The following is an 18,487-nucleotide window of genomic DNA, read 5'->3' on the forward strand; positions in this document are numbered from 1 at the left end:
ACGTCTTAGCTAACCCCACACAAAACCACTTAGAGATTATTTTGAGGTTTCACGAAAAAAAAAAATTGTTGTGTGTATAGAGAATATACATAAAAACCAAATAAAAATAAGCCTGTATATATTAATACCATAGCATAGCTACTAATTCTTCGAGCTGTGGGCCTTGAGTGCTGGTGCTCATATAACTTTCTTAAGTTTGCTTGATATAATTTTCATATTGCGTATCTGAAAAAATAAATAAGTAATAATAAAATATTTGTTTGAAGTTCAGTAAAAGTAGTTTGATTCACTTATTACCTAGTATTTCTTTCTCTGCAGATATAAACCATTTGAATATATTTTCAAAATCGTTCGTGTTAATGTTTTCTACCCAAATTATAAAGGGTTTCTGTTTATTATGAAAATATGGATACATTCATAATAAGTGCTCAAAATATTTATATATTTTCTTAATATATTAAAATATAAAATAAATTGTATTTTCTATTAGAAGACTTATATTAAAAATAACCAAGTTGTAATAACAAGTTTGAAATAATTACAAAATTGCAATTTTTGAAATTGAAAAGCAGGTAATTTCATATAAATGATATTAGTGTGACTGCATGAATACTTGTTGAATACCAAATCCATTAATTAAATTTCGCTTTCAGAAACAACTTAACTTCAAATTTGGGCAAACACGAACAAAACATCTCATATAATATTAACAATATATTTATGAACAAATTGATTAAATTATGAGTGTAAAATATGTAGTATTTATTCAGTATTTTTGGATATTTTTTGCGGTTTTTCGGCAACACTGCGCGACGGTCACGCCTTTGTATTGTATTTATATTCATTCGTTAAACGACGCTCGTCCAAAAAGGCAGAAAATGTGGAAATTCGTTGATGAATAGTGGTGAAAAGTGCGTGCAGTCATTCGCTTCTATTTATCGTGGGCGATTCCTTTTCGCAGCCAAATTTTCTTTTTTTTTTTCCTCAGATGTCAGTAACAAGTTGTCGGTCAATAAAAGTGACAGTTTATTTTCCGCATAATAACCGCTACTAAAGCCTAATTTTTTTGTCTGTGATTTATTTTTTTTTATATTAAGTGCGCCGCCGCGCCTGAAGTTTATATTCTGTTTTTATGTTTTCCCCTTAAAACGAAACGTGACTAGTTTGTTTTAAATTGGTGTGCAACGAAAACAAGAAGAAGCTGAAGAAGAGGGCGGAGAGGAGAGGAAGCAGAAGAAAAAGAGCAACAGTCAAGTGAATTAGTTTTTTTTTCGTCCATGCCGTCGCTGCCGACGTCGACGCCGTTGCGCCGCCGCATTTAGTCATTGCATCAGTGTGTGCGAGTGTGTGTGTGTGGGAGAGAGAGCGAGTGGGAGAGCAAGGGCGGAGTAAAAGTAAATGCGTGCAATTAGCATTTAATGCAATCACCATTAACCGCCCACTATTGTAATTTATATTACCCTAGTACCTTTACTTTACACATACATCTACACACACACACCTGCTCAGCTAGTGGTAGTGCAAATATGAAGTGCAAAAAGCGGCGGCAACAACAATTGTCTGTTAATTGCTGGATATTTCGTAATGCAGCAACAATAACAACGGTAGCAAACCGTAATGCCGCAGTGGAGCCTCGCTAATCAAATCGTTGGTCATATTAACCAAATTAGTTATTTGCTTGCATTGAATTTACATTTCATAGTTTTAACGTCTAAATCTCGTTAGATTTGCATTACTTGCTCGCGTGTTCAACAGCAGGGAGGGCTCACTGTACTTGTAGTGAAGCGCCGTTACAGCCACAAATGCGTGTGAGTGTGATTATGTGTGTGTGTGTGTGTGTGTCTGCATCAAATCACACACTTGCAGCGCTCATGCACACGCACTTGTACTTGTGCGTGGCTCACATTTCCATAGCCAGCCGCTTCCCCCTCCACACTCATTGTTGCTCATCACCTGCAGCTTTCGCTTCTGCTTCTTCTCCCTCTCCCACCGTCGGTGCGCGCATACACATGCACGCATGTGCCGTTACAAATTCGCTTGAGCATAAATCAATCAATTTTTCGTGCATTCGCCGGCGATTGTTAATGGAAATCGTATTAGAAAACAACAATTACAATGGGCCCACATCTGCCGCTCTCGCTCTCGATCGCGCTCATCATTGCTCTCCCGTTTCCCGTTACAGAGAGTGCAATACAAGTGCAATATTAATTAAGTAATAGAGGAAACGTAATATGCGTGTGCAATACAAACAAATGACCATGTAACGGCCAACAGAAATGTATATGCAATACAAAAATATATACATGTGTAAAACAATAAGCGCAAAACACCGCCCATCCCCGCTCGAAAAGTAAAACCAGCAATCTGCGAAACCTTCGACCATCATTGGGTTTTACTGTACTTGAAAATGGACTGTGCCACGCGAAAACAACAACAATTACGGGCACATCATCAGCAGCAACAAATACAAATACAACGACAAACATATGGACGAAAGCGGCGGCAATTACAAAAACAACACCACAACCACCACCACCACTACTACCACCACAATCAACAACAACAACAAAAACATTTCGTGTGGCTTGTTGTTGGCATTTTGACAATTTTTTTGGCTCAGGTGAGTGAGAAAAAAAAGAAGGAAAAGAAACAACAACAAAACATAGTGATAAAGATAAAGCGACAGGTAAACCCACAAAGTTAGTTACCTTTATGATTTTGGGGGAAATTCGTTGGGAAAATTCTGAGGACTCCTAATGATGGTGCAGTGTTCTAAAAAATATGCATATTTCCACTAATTACAATGCAGATTTCATAGAGTTGCCAACAACACAGGCAATTTGCTAACTATCTTGGAATGTTTTTTTTTTTCTGTTTTTATTTTTTTCGAAAATTACAAGCCAACTATTTTCCAAGTTTTAGTGGCAGAAAATGTCTTAACTGGGTTTTTGATTCGCTGAGTGCGTTTTAGGAACTCGTTTGTCCGGTTCTAGTTGGGATTTTGGCTGGGTGTTATGTTATTTTAATATGAACTCGCTCAACCGCTCACTAAAATTGAACTAAAATCACGATAAATCCAGATTTCATATAAAACCGATCAGTTTCATATAAATATTTAATGTGTTTAATGCTCCAAACCTGGTTTACTTGTTATCTGATTAAAATTCGGTAGCAATAGTTTGATTAAAACGCCGCTTGCATAGCTCGAAATCTTTAAAGACAAATTAGAAGCGCACTGTATTTTTCAATTTAAAATGCGCTGATTAAATTTTATTTTGATGGGTGATTTGTGGGCCTCTATTCCAGTGATTATTCCTTGCTTTATTGCCTGACTTTTTTTTTTTTACCTCGTTCACAAAACTCGTTTCATTTCGTTTCGTTTTGCATTGTTGTCGCATTGTTTCAGCGCAAACGAAAGACAATAAAAACAAAATCCCAACCACCGCAACGCAACAAGTAAAAAGTTAAAAAAAAAAAACATATGAAAACACTAAAAAGCGAACGCAAGTTAAACTCAAGGTTGGTTCTGATGACGCTGACATCGCAACTTCCTCACTCAGAAAAAATTTCAATACGCTTTTCGAGCGATTCCCATTCGCAAACTGTTTCTATGCTTAAAATAAAACAAAAAAACTAGAGATGGCAAACTTGTATCTTTGCTGCTGCAGTTTTGTATCTTTGTATCTCAGATGCACAACAAAGTTGTCCCTGATTTGGCAGTTTCTTTGGCCACAATAACTTGAATGTGTGTTAGTTTTTTCCACATGCTTCATATTCATAACTACTCACGTGTATCTGTGACTTTGGCTTTCATTTTATCTGGGCAATGCCGCGATTGCGGATCGCGGGTCATTACGTGCCGGCTTATCGCCCCAACTTGGAACTTGGCCGAAAGTATTCGTATTACTAAGCGTCCCAAACATACAAATGCGAAAATGTTTATAAAAAAAAAACAAAAAAAAAAAAAATGCCAGCGAAGAAGAGTGGCGATGACATCAGCCAGGTTTTCGTGATCACTTTATTTACTACGGGCCAAAAGAGAGCGGGCGTAACCACAAACTGTGTAAATTTGACTGATTTCAACTGAAAAATGGTTTGTTTCGAAAATTCCCATTTGATTTCATTGCGCTCTGTTTTTGCATTTAATTGTACTCAAATCGTTTGCACTTCTTTGGGCCTAATGAAAGCATTTAATACCTATATCCTTTGTTGTTCCAAGGCAGCCTGAAGTGAGTAAACTCAATTAGAATCGAGCAGATGGAGTACAAAGTGCCGGCAATTAAGCCACCCTTTTGTATCCACATAATATTGGAATTGTGTCAAGTGCTTTTCCGTTTTGGGGTGATGTGTTGAGGGAAATTAAGCAAAGCACCATCGAGAATAACGAAATTAGAGTCGGAAAACTATACAATTTCTTTGTTTACAATTGCTAGGATCGATGTAAAATTAACTTGCGCTCAATTAATGGAAATTGTGCGTTCTTTTCCACTTGTTTAGTTTTCCTTGCTGGATTCTCTCAAGATGCCACTGTTTCGTCCACTTTCTTGTGGGTGCTTCTTTTTATTGGTTTTTTTTTTTATTCTTTGGTGCCTGGTTGTTGGCACCTCCACTCCGTTTGCCGTTCACTTTATGGTTTTGTGCCTATTGGCCATTGTTTATGTGGCAGCTGCAGAGGAGCAGCAGTAGAATCAGCTTGGAGTGGGCGCAAGGGAGATACTTACAGCTAATTGGCATGCGGGTGGAGTTGGGCCAAGTGGAGCACACACCCATTGGAATGCTGGAATTTCACGTGGCCATAGGCTTCGCCTCACCTGTCCAGTGAACTTTCGTAGAAGAATCTGCGCATCTGCTGCTTTCTCCGCGCCGAAGACAGGAGATTGAAAATAAAAAAAAAGACAGGAAGCGAATTTCGCATGCCAAGTGACAACTCAAAACAGAGAATCGGTGAGGAGAATAAACATATATGCATATACTATATATATGCATAGCCATTTATGGCTTGTTAATCTCTATTTGCACTTGACTATAGACCCCATCAATTGAAGTGTTGGTGGTGGGGAGGGGGATGGGTGAGGGGGGGTGGATGGAGGGGGTTGAAGGGGGGTGGAGGTGGCGGCTTCTTAAAATAGCCACATCACATGCTTGGGGTCCCACATCATTATTTATCCACTGGAGGCAGATGAACTCTTAGCCCGTTTGGCAATCGAAAGCAGTCGCTTTTTGGAAACACACTCTATACTCTATACTTTACACTCTATACTCTACATTCTATACTCTATAATTTGCATATGATCAAAACTCCAGCTGTAGCATGACCCTTCCCCAGTTTAGTGCTATCTTTGCCCTATCCGGTTTCACTTCGCGCTGGGTTGACTGACTGACTGACTTATATAAACCTATAACAATTTGTTGCTGCATCGCTGGCGCTGGTTAAGTGCCCATTTATCAATATAATTATTGTTTTGTTAAACACTTTTCTGATCCGCGGAGTGGGGCTTTACATATATGTACATACATACATATGTACATGCCACATTTGCGACGCCATGACTTCTGGCTAATTTTTGTGCTGATTTGCTGATCTCCAATTATTTTCGTTCGTTAATCGCTGTACCGAATTCTCTCTTTCTCTCTGTGTTCTGACAAAGCAACTACTACTAATTAATTGATATTAATTGCGGGGCCAACACAAAAAACTGGGCCAACTCGACCCGAACAGAAAGGCCAACAACAAAATAGCAAGAAATAGCAACAAATAACCAGCTAGCTGGAAAAAAAAGATTTGCTTGGCCAAAATAAGTTAAAGTTACAGGTGGATTGTGGTGGGGGGAGGGGGGTTTCCACATAAAACGACAATTTGTTTATTGAACACAAAAATATGGGTACGACAAAAAGGTAAAAAATAAATGTTAAAAAAAAGGAGACACAACGCACGACAAAAATTGAAGCAAAATTCGAGAGAAGCTTTTGGCTCACCTAACTGGTTTTTGATTTTGGTTTTGAATTGGATTTGTATTTTATTTGGACTTTTTTGCCTGCGAGCTCTCCATCTCTCTTGCACGCACATAAAAATAATTAGCAAACAACCTACAGCGTTTTATACTTGGGGCAAAAGAAAAATAAAAAAAAAATAAGACGAAAAATCGCACATTCACAAGAAAAACAAGCCTTAAATTCGATCTCACGCATTCCACGTTTGCGATTTCAATTTGCGTTGCGTTTATTTGTTTTTTATGCCGCCCGGTTTCATTTCGATTTATGCGATATTTTCGCACTGGCTTCATATTCATTCGTTCAAATAGTTTAGTGGAAAACTGTTACAAGCGAGTTTAATTTATTTAAGCAATTATGAGGATTCAACAAAGTGGCACTTTGTTCACTTAAAGTTCAATGGAATATTCCTGTGGGCGGCGAGACTAGAACACGCTGTCTATCGATAATTCATTACGCACTCTAAATAACATATACTTTAATCCCCAACTTTCCCAAAAAAAAAATCTCAGTTGCTTAGCAAAAAAATAAAAGTGAAAGGCAGGTCCGAATAACCACATGAAACAAAATCCAACTTAAATTGTCAATCAAATTGGCTTAACCCAAATGTAAGTAAGTGTCGATTAAAGAAACGATCGTGTGTGCAAATAAATCGAAATAATCGATTGCACCAATGCAAAGACTAATCGATGTGCAAAGGAAGTATTTAGTCGGTGCGACATAATTTTATGCAAGCCATGCTATTATCTTATGATTTCAAATCGATAACATGTTACAAAATTAATCTACAATTATCGATGGTTTGCAGTGTAAAGTGTATTTGTATTTCGATTAGAAACCAATGTTAAAATGGAGCACTCTACGAAGTAATTAAACTTATTATTTAATTTGCATTCCAAAAATAGTTTTTGCTTTTTTTCTACACACCTTACATACATTAGCTAAATCGTTTTAGTTCATATGACGATTACTCTTTGCTTTCCGTCCCATCACTGTCATAATCATGCCCATCATCCTAATTATGACCATTAGTATGATCATTTAGGCTTAAAGGTCATATTCATTTGCCGAATTGAAGGACAAAAAGCGGTTGGGGGCGTGATCAGAGGTGTCGCTGATAAAAGGGGGGCCATTAATGTGAAAAATGGGCGGCTGATCGCTTTTGGCTCGATTTGCCTAAAAACCACTTTAACTTCCGTTTTCACATGCAATTTGCCATTGTTATTGCTCGTTTTTTTTTTTTTTTAAGTTTGAAATTGCATGTGACATGCAATAGCAGCCCCAGCACTGCTGGAATCGAATTAAGAAATCATATTCAAATTGCATATGCACTTCGAGCGTAGGAAAATCTGTTTTTCCTACCATTCAGCACTGCTGCCCATTCAATTTTCAGTCCATTTTCCGGATGTTTTTCCAGCATGATCGGAATCTACAACTCCCTGCACATTTAAAAAAAAATTTTTTTTTTTTATTTTATTATTATCTCCTACTTTTTCGGGTAGACCCAGAAATTCGATATCTCGTATCCGTTGCGCTGCTGACGTCAGCATTTGCCTAATGTCCGAATAACGTTGCAAACGTGATCAGCGTCATTATCATTCATATATGTGGATATGCCATACTATATATCAGCCGTCAGATGATCGGACCATCGAAAATTAACAAGTTGCGGGCAGAGACAAAAAACAATAAAAAATAATAATAAGCAACAAATAGATCGCCAGCGGCTAATTTGATTTTTGCATTATATTTTTTATGGCGAAACTGCACTTTATGTGGCTAATTATCAGCCACCATAGTTGTTAACTGCGCACTTATAGCATCTTAATTGGACGCTCTTCGGAATAAATCACCACCCACTCACAAGTAGTAGATCTAAACATTTATCCCCTGAAATAGGATTGCAAAGCGATACGATTAAGGAATGGGTAATCCAACACTGGACATTCCCGAAGGCACCAAGAAGTCGATCAGGTTCACAGTTTTTCGATGGCCAGACAGGAAATGCGATCGGAAATACGATTTCCCCCAAAGAAATGCCAATCCCGAAGTATGGTAAACAGATATTTGTGTATAGAATTTGCCTTTTGCATACGCATACCTAACCCGTAACCCGAACTGAACGCAAAAGGGTACAGAAATGCGAGGAGTAGCCAATGTGTGTGTGTTTTTCCTGCTGCATTTCGCTGGAAACAACAACGCACGAGGTCGTCCCGGGGCGGTGGAAAAACCCATCATCACAGTGATGGCCACTCTGGGATTGCGGAGGTCGCTCATTGAAGATAACTGGATGTCGGGGCCGGGCACACATGGTGATCCATGTGGGTTCGTGGGCTCGCTGGCTAGCCTTATGCAATGCCAATTTCAATAGCTGCACACAGCACGAGATGCACTCACTCAATGGCAGCCAAACGGAACCCTCGTGAATCACTTTCGCTGGCATTGTGCAAAGTGTGGTGATACACTCATGATCTGGTGATGATGATGAACTGGTAGATTTCACGCTCTTATCGCTCAATACGCTTATTGATATGCCAATATGCCGGAGTGCGTTATCTCGCTGATTAATGCGGAATTGCACCGATGTTAGGATGTAGGTCAGTTTGGAGGTGGGCGCTGGGGATGTCCGGACTGAATGCCGATTGATATACCCTTGTGGTGGATTCACGGGCAGACTCAATTGCATGCCTCAATTCACTGCAGCTGTAATCATCGCACACAGTGCCAAATAATGTAGGACTTGGACTAGAACTATTGGCTTATTCATCGGCAGTCCGTGATTTGTTTCACTTAAGTATTGAGATTTACGTTTACTTTGTGTCAAGCGAAAAACCTTCGCTGGGCGTAATTGTTGCGGTTAGCACTTGATTTATTTGTTCAGTTCTAATTAAACTGTTTTTAAGATTATTTATAGACGCTATTAACCGCAACTGGGGAGCTTTTTGTTTTTGTGTTGCTTGGTCTTTCATGGCTTGTATCTATATGTGATTTCCAACTTTTTACCTAATATATACTATATAAATATAGGAGAAAAATGGATTGACAAATTGTAATTTACTCTCCGTTCTTTTTATTTTTAGCACGCGAATGCCGCTGATCTAGTGATAAATGTTCCAAATGCGAGCAGCAACGCCAACGCCTTCTACAGAATCGACTACAGTCCGCCCTTTGGCTTCCCGGAGCCGAACACCACGATCCCGGCCAGCGACATTGGCAAGGACATCAAGTTCTCGAGAGCTCTGCCGGGCACGGAGTACAACTTTTGGCTGTACTACACGAACTCCACGCATCGGGAGCAGCTTACGTGGACGGTGAACATAACGACAGGTGGGTGTCATATAGTCCTGGATTCGAATGCAACTAACTAATTGATAATGTTTCGCTTTTGGGCGGACAGCTCCCGATCCGCCGGCCAATCTGAGCGTGCAGCTGCGTTCCAGCAAGAGTGCGTTCATAACGTGGCGACCGCCGGGATCGGGTCGCTACTCGGGATTCCGGATCCGGGTGCTGGGCCTCACGGATCTGCCGTTCGAGCGCAGCTACTCGCTGGAAGGCAACGAAACGCTGCAGCTATCGGCCAAGGAACTGACACCCGGGGGCAGCTACCAGGTCCAGGCGTACTCCGTCTACCAGGGCAAGGAATCGGTGGCCTACACGAGCCGCAACTTCACCACAAGTAAGTCGGGACAGAGGACAGGAACGCGTAGTCCGCACCGCAGGTGCAACTTCTAGTGCACCAGCACATACGCAAATATCCGGTTAATCGAATATGCTGGCAATAACTGCAAGCCGTAATCCGGTGATGGGCCATGACTAACTAACATATGTTTAATTCCACTTGTCTCACCTTGTATCCATAATAATGCTCTCAAGTCGCCGGGAATCTGAAAGTCTGAGCAGCCCGAAGGTAACCCACTCTTTACGCACCCAACTAAATCCCTAATTTCCCAAGCGTTTTACTAGTTTGTTTTGCGTTAATAAAAGGTTGCGATGCCAGTTGATTAGTATTTCATTCGAAGCGCTTTTAAGCAGTGGCGCCCAATTCGATGTGAAAATTGTAATGATTGGATAGATCGGAGATTAGTAGATTGTTCCTCGCCATTGGTTCAGGATTTGGGGACCACTGTGCCGGGCGTATTGCGTCTTTATTTCTCCCAATGTTTTGTCGTCGAAATTCTAAATGTTTGTATTTGTTTCTTCTTGTATATAATTTTATTTATTTATTTCAAATCTGTACATAGTATATCGTTTTTGAAATCATTTAGAGTACACTTAATTATTTAACTTTTCATGTTACTTTTTTTGTTTTTTGATCTTTTTTTTGGCTTAAATGTATTGTAGACTAACCCAAACACACACCTATTAATCGACTCACCTTAGCTGTTAGTTTAGTTACCCATTTACCCAAGACTCATTGCATCTCGAAATCCCTCTCTGCCCGCTGCATCTTCCTTAAACGCGCAGAGCCCAACACGCCCGGGAAGTTCATTGTGTGGTTCCGGAATGAGACGACCCTCCTGGTGCTGTGGCAGCCGCCGTTTCCGGCTGGAATCTACACCCACTACAGGGTATCCATAACGCCGGACGACGCCATCCAGAGTGTGCTGTACGTGGAACGGGAGGGTGAACCGCCGGGACCGGCACAGGCGGCCTTCAAAGGTCTCGTTCCCGGCAGGGAGTACAATATCTCGGTGCAGACGGTTTCCGAGGATGAAACGTCGTCGGTTCCAACGACAGCCAGATATCTGACCGTACCGGAGCGCGTGCTGAATGTCACCTTCGACGAGGCCTATACCACATCGAGTTCCTTTCGCGTGAGATGGGAGCCGCCGCGAACCTACAGCGAATTCGATGCCTACCAGGTGATGCTCTCCACGTCGCGTAGGATATTTAATGTACCACGCGCAGCGGACAGCGATTCGGTGTACTTCGACTATCCGGATGTCTTGGAGCCAGGTCGCACCTACGAGGTGGTGGTCAAGACAATTGCGGACAATGTGAATTCGTGGCCAGCCAGCGGAGAGGTCACTCTGCGTCCACGGCCAGTGCGCAGTCTGGGCGGATTCCTCGACGATCGCAGCAATGCTCTGCACATATCGTGGGAACCGGCGGAAACGGGACGACAGGACTCGTATCGAATTAGGTGAGTAATACTGAAAAGATTAGTTACACTAAGTACCAAATATGAAATAACACATCTTACCTACGTTAGCTACCATGAGCAGACGAACGCCAGCGAGGTGCCGGCACCGTTTCCGGTTGCCGCCGAATCCCAAATCACCACGAATCTCACGGAGTACACACTGGACTCGCTGCTGGCAGGACGCCGCTATCTGGTCGCCGTGCAGGCCCTGTCCAAGGGTGTGGCCTCCAATGCCAGCGACATAACGCGCTACACACGTCCGGCGGCGCCACTTATCCAGGAACTGAGGAGCATCGATCAGGGCCTCATGCTCAGCTGGCGGAGTGATGTGAACTCTCGCCAGGATCGCTACGAGGTGCACTACCAGCGCAATGGAACGCGCGAGGAGCGCACCATGGCCACCAATGAGACAAGTCTGACGATACACTACCTGCACCCGGGATCCGGTTATGAGGTGAAGGTGCACGCCATCAGCCACGGAGTGCGAAGCGAACCGCACTCCTACTTCCAAGCAGTTTGTAAGTATTTTACCTATTTAGACCAGGGATTACGGAAAGTTCCACTTTAGCAATCTGAAATCGGGTTCCAATACTTTGTTGCAGTGCTAGAATTTGATTGAACTTGACAGCTATATTGATATATGTCCCCCATTAAATGTGAATTTAAGTCTTCTATTGAGCTTTATGACCGCTAATTAGTGGACGGTCAAACGGGTTGTGGCATAACCCCTTGATTTTGTGTTTCCCAAGATTAACTGCCAGTTAGAGAGGTGTTTAGTTTACAATGTATACTTTAATGTATTTGAAAACACCGCGTGACCAATAAAATATTTGCTCTATACCTCGATAGTTCCCAAGCCGCCTCAGAATCTCACCCTGCAGACAGTGCATACGAATCTAGTGGTGCTTCACTGGCAGCCGCCGGAGGGCAGCGACTTCAGTGAGTATGTGGTGCGCTACCGCACGGATGCCTCGCCCTGGCAGCGGATATCCGGATTGCACGAGAACGAGGCGAGGATCAAGGACATGCACTATGGCGAACGGTACCTGGTGCAGGTGAACACCGTGAGCTTTGGCGTCGAGAGTCCCCATCCGCTCGAGCTGAATGTGACGATGCCACCGCAACCGGTGTCGAATGTGGTGCCATTGGTGGATTCGCGTAATCTCACCCTGGAGTGGCCGAGACCCGATGGCCATGTGGACTTCTACACACTCAAGTGGTGGCCCACCGATGAGGAGGACCGTGTGGAGTTCAAGAATGTTACCCAGTTGGAGGATTGTGAGTAGATACCACCCGTTGCGCTCAGTACTGCATCTAATCTAATCGCATCTACATTTTTCAGTGAGCTCTCCCAGCGTTCGGATACCCATTGAAGATCTGTCGCCAGGTCGCCAGTATCGCTTCGAGGTTCAAGCCAGTTCCAATGGCATTCGTTCCGGGACTACCCATCTGTCCACTCGCACCATGCCACTGATCCAATCCGATGTGTTCATCGCCAATGCGGGGCACGAACAGGGTCAGGATGAGACCATTACCCTAAGTTATACACCCACTCCGGCGGACAGCACTCGCTTCGATATCTATCGCTTTTCGATGGGCGATCCGACGATCAAGGACAAGGAAAAACTGGCCAACGATACGGAACGCAAGCTGAGCTTCTCGGGACTGACGCCTGGCAAGCTGTACAACGTGACCGTGTGGACAGTGAGTGGCGGAGTGGCCAGTTTGCCGGTTCAACGGCTATATCGCCTGCATCCGCTGCCCATCAGTGATTTGAAGGCCATCCAGGTGGCTGCTCGTGAGATAACGCTGCATTGGGCAGCACCTGCTGGGGAATATACTGATTTTGAACTGCAGTACCTAAGTGCAGACGAGGAGGCACCACAACTGCTTCAGAATGTCACCAAGAATACAGAGATCACGCTGCAGGGCTTGCGCCCGTATCACAATTACACATTCACCGTGGTGGTGCGATCGGGCTCCACCCAGGGCGCGGATTCCGCCGATGTTTCTGTCAGCACCCTAATGCGCAGCAGTGCACCCATCTCGGCCAGCTACCAAACACTGACTGCTCCGCCCGGAAAAGTCGAATACTTCCAGCCCAGTGATGTGCAGCCTGGTGAGGTTACCTTCGAGTGGAGTCTGGAACCCGCCGAACAGCATGGACCCATCGATTACTTCCGCATAACATGCCAAAATGCCGACGATGCAGCGGATGTGTCAAGCTTCGAATTCCCGGTGAATGCTACCCAGGGGAAGATTGATGGTTTGGTACCCGGCAACCATTACATATTCCGAATACAAGCCAAGTCGGCTTTGGGCTACGGTGCCGAAAGGGAGCACATCCAAACAATGCCCATACTAGCACCTCCGGTTCCGGAGCCGAGTGTAACACCACTGGAAGTGAGCAGGACCAGTAGCACCATCGAGATTAGTTTCCGCCAGGGTTACTTCTCCAACGCACATGGCATGGTAAGATCCTATACGATAATCATAGCCGAGGATGTGGGCAAAAATGCCTCCGGACTGGAGATGCCCAGCTGGCAGGATGTGCAGGCATACACCGTGTGGCTGCCTTACCAAGCCATAGAGCCATACAACCCATTCCTGACCAGCAATGGCAGCAGAAAGAACAGTCTGGAGGCAGAGCACTTTACGATAGGAACGGCCAACTGCGAGAAACATCAGGCGGGCTACTGCAATGGTCCGCTGCGGGCTGGAACCACCTATAGGATTAAGATTCGCGCCTTTACGGATGAGGACAAGTTCACGGACACGGTGTACAGTTCGCCGATAACCACCGAACGCAGTGATACCGTCATAGTGGCGGCTACCGTTTCGGCTGTGTTGCTGGTGGCAATGGTGCTTGCGGTGGTCTACTGCCAGCACCGCTGCCAACTGATTCGTCGCGCCTCCAAGTTGGCCCGCATGCAGGACGAGCTGGCCGCCCTGCCCGAGGGCTATATCACGCCCAACCGACCTGTCCATGTGAAAGACTTCTCCGAGCACTACAGGATCATGTCGGCCGATTCAGACTTTCGTTTCAGCGAGGAGTTCGAGGAGCTGAAGCATGTGGGCCGCGATCAGGCCTGCAGCTTCGCCAATCTGCCCTGCAATCGGCCCAAGAACCGGTTTACCAATATCCTGCCCTACGACCATTCCCGCTTCAAGCTCCAGCCAGTGGATGACGACGATGGTTCGGATTACATTAATGCGAACTACATGCCGGGACACAATTCGCCGCGCGAGTTTATCGTCACCCAGGGACCGTTGCACTCGACGCGCGAGGAATTCTGGCGGATGTGCTGGGAGAGCAACTCCAGGGCGATTGTCATGCTGACGCGCTGCTTCGAGAAGGGTCGCGAGAAGTGCGATCAGTACTGGCCCGTGGATCGGGTGGCCATGTTCTACGGGGACATCAAGGTGCAGTTGATTATCGACACGCACTACCACGACTGGAGCATATCAGAGTTTATGGTCTCAAGGGTGAGTTGTTTACCATTGACATTGCATGTCCATTTTTCATCCTTTTGTTTTGCAGAACTGCGAGTCGCGTATAATGCGTCACTTCCACTTCACCACATGGCCGGACTTTGGGGTTCCAGAGCCGCCGCAGTCGCTGGTGCGCTTCGTGCGCGCCTTCCGCGACGTCATCGGCACGGATATGCGTCCCATCATCGTCCATTGCAGCGCTGGAGTGGGCAGATCGGGCACATTTATAGCCCTCGATCGCATCCTGCAGCACATTCACAAGTCAGACTACGTGGACATCTTTGGCATCGTGTTTGCCATGCGAAAAGGTGCGATATTACTGATATTTTGTTCTTTTCGCCTTGACCATAATGATTTTGCATGATTGCAGAGCGCGTTTTCATGGTGCAAACGGAGCAGCAGTACGTGTGCATCCATCAGTGTCTGCTGGCGGTGCTGGAGGGCAAGGAGCACCTGCTGGCCGATTCGCTCGAGCTGCACGCCAACGATGGCTACGAAGGTGAGTTGGAGGATTGTTCTTCTTTGGCCAGACTCAGAACTGTTCTATTCTCCCTCATTTTTATCTGATTTTTCTCTATTTTCACTCTCTTTGCGGATCAAGTTTTATAAATATTACTTGCTGATTGATTAATCTTAATCTGTATCTATTTGAACACACAATCTGGATACGGGCTAAATAATTATTTGTAATTTGGTGGTGCTTCTTATTTTTAATTTGATATTGAGTTTCTGTGGCTGCGGTTCACCTAGAGGTTCTACATTAATTTATCTGAGATTGTAACTAACCAAAAATGTTCAATAATTTATTTTCTTCTTTCTTTTCACAATCATTCACAAACACCCATCACACAACTAAAACACGATTGTAAATCACACAAAAATCGCCTAACCTACACATTTTCATATGCTTCTACTCCTGCAAACGAATTGAAATTGAAAAACTCGAATCCGATCAAAAACACCGAAAAAAAACCACAAAAAAAAGTGACTAAAATTTACTTAGAGCGCCAGCCACAAACGAAAATGGGAACCTTGCCCATACGAGCTTCTCTGGCCATGGCCGAGAAACTGGACGCGGATTTAATGACCAACAAGGATGAGGTTGAGGATCAGGAGCAGCAGCAGCTGCAGCTAGCCACGGAAGAAAAGCCAAAGGGTAGCAATGACGATGAAGAAGACGATGACGACGACGACGACGAAGACGATGACCAGCAGCCGTTGAATAATGAAACGACGGCCACCTTGTCATCGGCCAGCTGCAGCAGCAGCACCCATGACGTGCATGTGGTTCTCCAGGAGGCGATAGAACACCCCAAGCAAGAGCAGGAACGAATCTGCGCCGGCACACAGTCCCATGCTGATACCGAATCTGAGACCACGGACTCAGATGACGATGATGAGGATGGGGATGGGAAGGTGGCCAAGGATGGGGCTGTCGCCGATGAGGATGGCTGGTGGTATTGATAGAAAAGTCGACTTTTTAGGTTTGTACCCACAAAAACAACAACACAAAACAACACAGACCCAAAACTGTATGTTCCATATCCAAAATTACTGCTTTAACTCGCTTTTGCCCCCGACTAAACAAAAAAAAAAAAAAACGCAAAATTCTAACCGCACACTGGAAAGTGAACTAACTAACATTGACACATCAACACGGTTATGGGTTGAAAGATAAACAAAACATTAGATATTGCATCGAAAGACCAAAAGAGAGACAAATTTAAAATCCCCACTAGCCTGTTTCAGTCCATGTGTTATGTTCTCGCATCCGAACATCGGTGGTGACACAGCACGATTTCTAACCGATCCTTGCACTTTTCCAGATGACGAAGGCATAGCTGAGACGGGAATCTGAGGATGCTTGCTGCGGGAACATCTACATATGATATATAGTACCTATAGTTATTTTTTTTTACATATACTATACGTAAAATCTGCCTGTGATGTGCTGGATGTGATTTGTCTACGAAGTGGCACTCGGAGTTGCTGTCAAATGAGTTGAGTTTGTTGCCCTTATTCTGCGGAGGATCGTCGGTGGATCGTCGGTGGATCCATCCGGGGGATAATGGACGCGCTTCTTGGCCTGTGCCATGTGTGCGAGTACGCCGCACCGCCTGTTTGCCATAGAGCTAAGCTAGCTAGCCCGCTTATTTAATGTAATGCCGCCAAACTAGACCAAACCAACAAGAGCGTAAACTTAAGCTTCAGGTTTAACAATCTGCTACCTATTTTTGTATCTGTCCTGTATCCCTGTACCTACTATAACTACCTAAAAAAACATATTACCCTTTGCTCTGTCGTGTTGTGTATAGATTTGTACATTTGTTACATTTGTACATTTGTTATCGCGTCGATCGATATTATGACCATACTATGTTTACCATTACCACTATGACTATTACTCTAAACGATTGTGTATTATTTTATTATATAGTTTATATAGCCTAGTTACGTTTTATCGATAGACTTTAGACCACGATTAGTCAGCGAAATGTTGGCTCTAACTGCATGCAGCTTTCCATTTGCCCTTTCCGTTGGCCATCAAGTCTCGAAATAACCAAGCGATTCCATCGGATCTGTCCGAAGCAGCATTAGTACAGTGCAGTACACTGCAGTTAAAGTTATTAGCATTTATTTTACTATATTTTATTATATGATATTGTATTGTATTGTATTTTTTTAGATGTGCATCTACACAAGATCAATAAATTTATATTGAGAACATGAACAAAAAACGAACCTCGTTTCATTCACGTGGGCGCGTTGTTGTTGTTTTTTCTTTTCCAGCGGGGCGAAAACCTGGCGAATGGCGAGATTTCTGATTTTCGGATACCAGGCGAACAGAATCGATCAGCAGGTGGAGAACGCTAGGGATGGGCGATTCAAATAAGTGCCAGGAGCTTTCGTGCCTAACGGACAAAGTTCGTGACACGACCGGAAAAACAGCGAGATTGGCCATCTCTAGGCGTTGCAGTTTAAATTTATCGACGGGCACCTTTTACCGTTTCTGTTTGCCTGGTATTTAGCGTCGGCAAAACTGGCAGTTTTGGCCGAAAAAATTGGTTGCGGCGTTCAAATATGAAGCAAATTGGTGATTTTTCCATTGCAAGTACCAGGCGAACAGAAATGACAGCAGCTGACCAGCGATCAGTGACGTTGGTCTCCTAACGGTTGTTTTCCAAAAAGCTGACGGCCATTTACGCCGCAGCCCAAAAGTATGCAATGCCTTTTAGCGATTAAAGAAGACGACATGGAAGTAGCTTTTTGGAGAGAATGTGTGTCAGAGAGAGAGAGAGAGAGGGAGCTTTAAAAGTGTAACAAAACTGTTGTTCAAAGCTCAAATGAAAACAAATTCTTTTGATTTTAATAAATTCTTTATTTCGCACATTGCTTGCAGGTGTTTATTAATATATTTCTTATTATAATAAGATAAATAATATTCATATAAATAATTATAAATATAATAACATGTGGAATTAGGTATAGATCAATTTCTAAATTTCAGCTAGCCAACGGGGTTGCAGCACCTGAAAAATACAGAAAAAATTAGTTGAAAGTCTATAAATTAAAATGCAAATTATAAAATAACTATGTTATAATGAATTCTACAATGTTAATCAATGATTGTGGATCAGTGATGCTGTTCTTATAAGATCTGCTTTTTAAGCGCAATAACGAGCTTTCTCCTTAACCAGATGGATAGTAAATAAATAAAATACTTTTTTAATTGTGATCCGATTTCGATGGGATTTTGAAATTTCCCAGCACCATTACAAGAGCAATGGAAACAGGAGACAGACAGCCGCGGGCATTTGAGCCATCTTAATGGGCTGAGCAGGCCAAATAGAGCGAAAATCA

At 43.5% G+C, this 18,487-nt stretch overlaps 1 protein-coding gene across 4 annotated transcripts; it reads left to right on the forward strand.

The window, feature by feature from the left end:
- Nucleotides 1-834: 834 nt before the first annotated feature.
- Nucleotides 835-17,364, forward strand: LOC117146575 (tyrosine-protein phosphatase 10D). 4 transcript variants are annotated; one of them, XM_033312882.1, is made up of 12 exons: nt 835-911; nt 2,183-2,620; nt 9,072-9,318; nt 9,389-9,667; nt 10,456-11,134; nt 11,204-11,652; nt 11,984-12,412; nt 12,477-14,620; nt 14,676-14,934; nt 14,997-15,125; nt 15,612-16,110; nt 16,453-17,364. In XM_033312882.1, exons 2-11 carry the CDS (start codon nt 2,408-2,410, stop codon nt 16,088-16,090), a joined length of 5,307 nt encoding a protein of 1,768 aa, XP_033168773.1. In that variant the 5' UTR covers nt 835-911; nt 2,183-2,407; the 3' UTR covers nt 16,091-16,110; nt 16,453-17,364. The 4 variants fall into 4 exon arrangements, with proteins under 4 accessions (XP_033168773.1, XP_033168774.1, XP_033168775.1 ...); XM_033312883.1 differs by having other exon boundaries at nt 15,630-16,110; XM_033312884.1 differs by lacking the exon at nt 15,612-16,110.
- The last annotated feature ends 1,123 nt before the right edge of the window (nt 17,365-18,487 follow it).

This window comes from Drosophila mauritiana, chromosome X (assembly GCF_004382145.1).
Source record: "Drosophila mauritiana strain mau12 chromosome X, ASM438214v1, whole genome shotgun sequence".
Lineage (NCBI taxonomy): Eukaryota > Metazoa > Arthropoda > Insecta > Diptera > Drosophilidae > Drosophila > Drosophila mauritiana.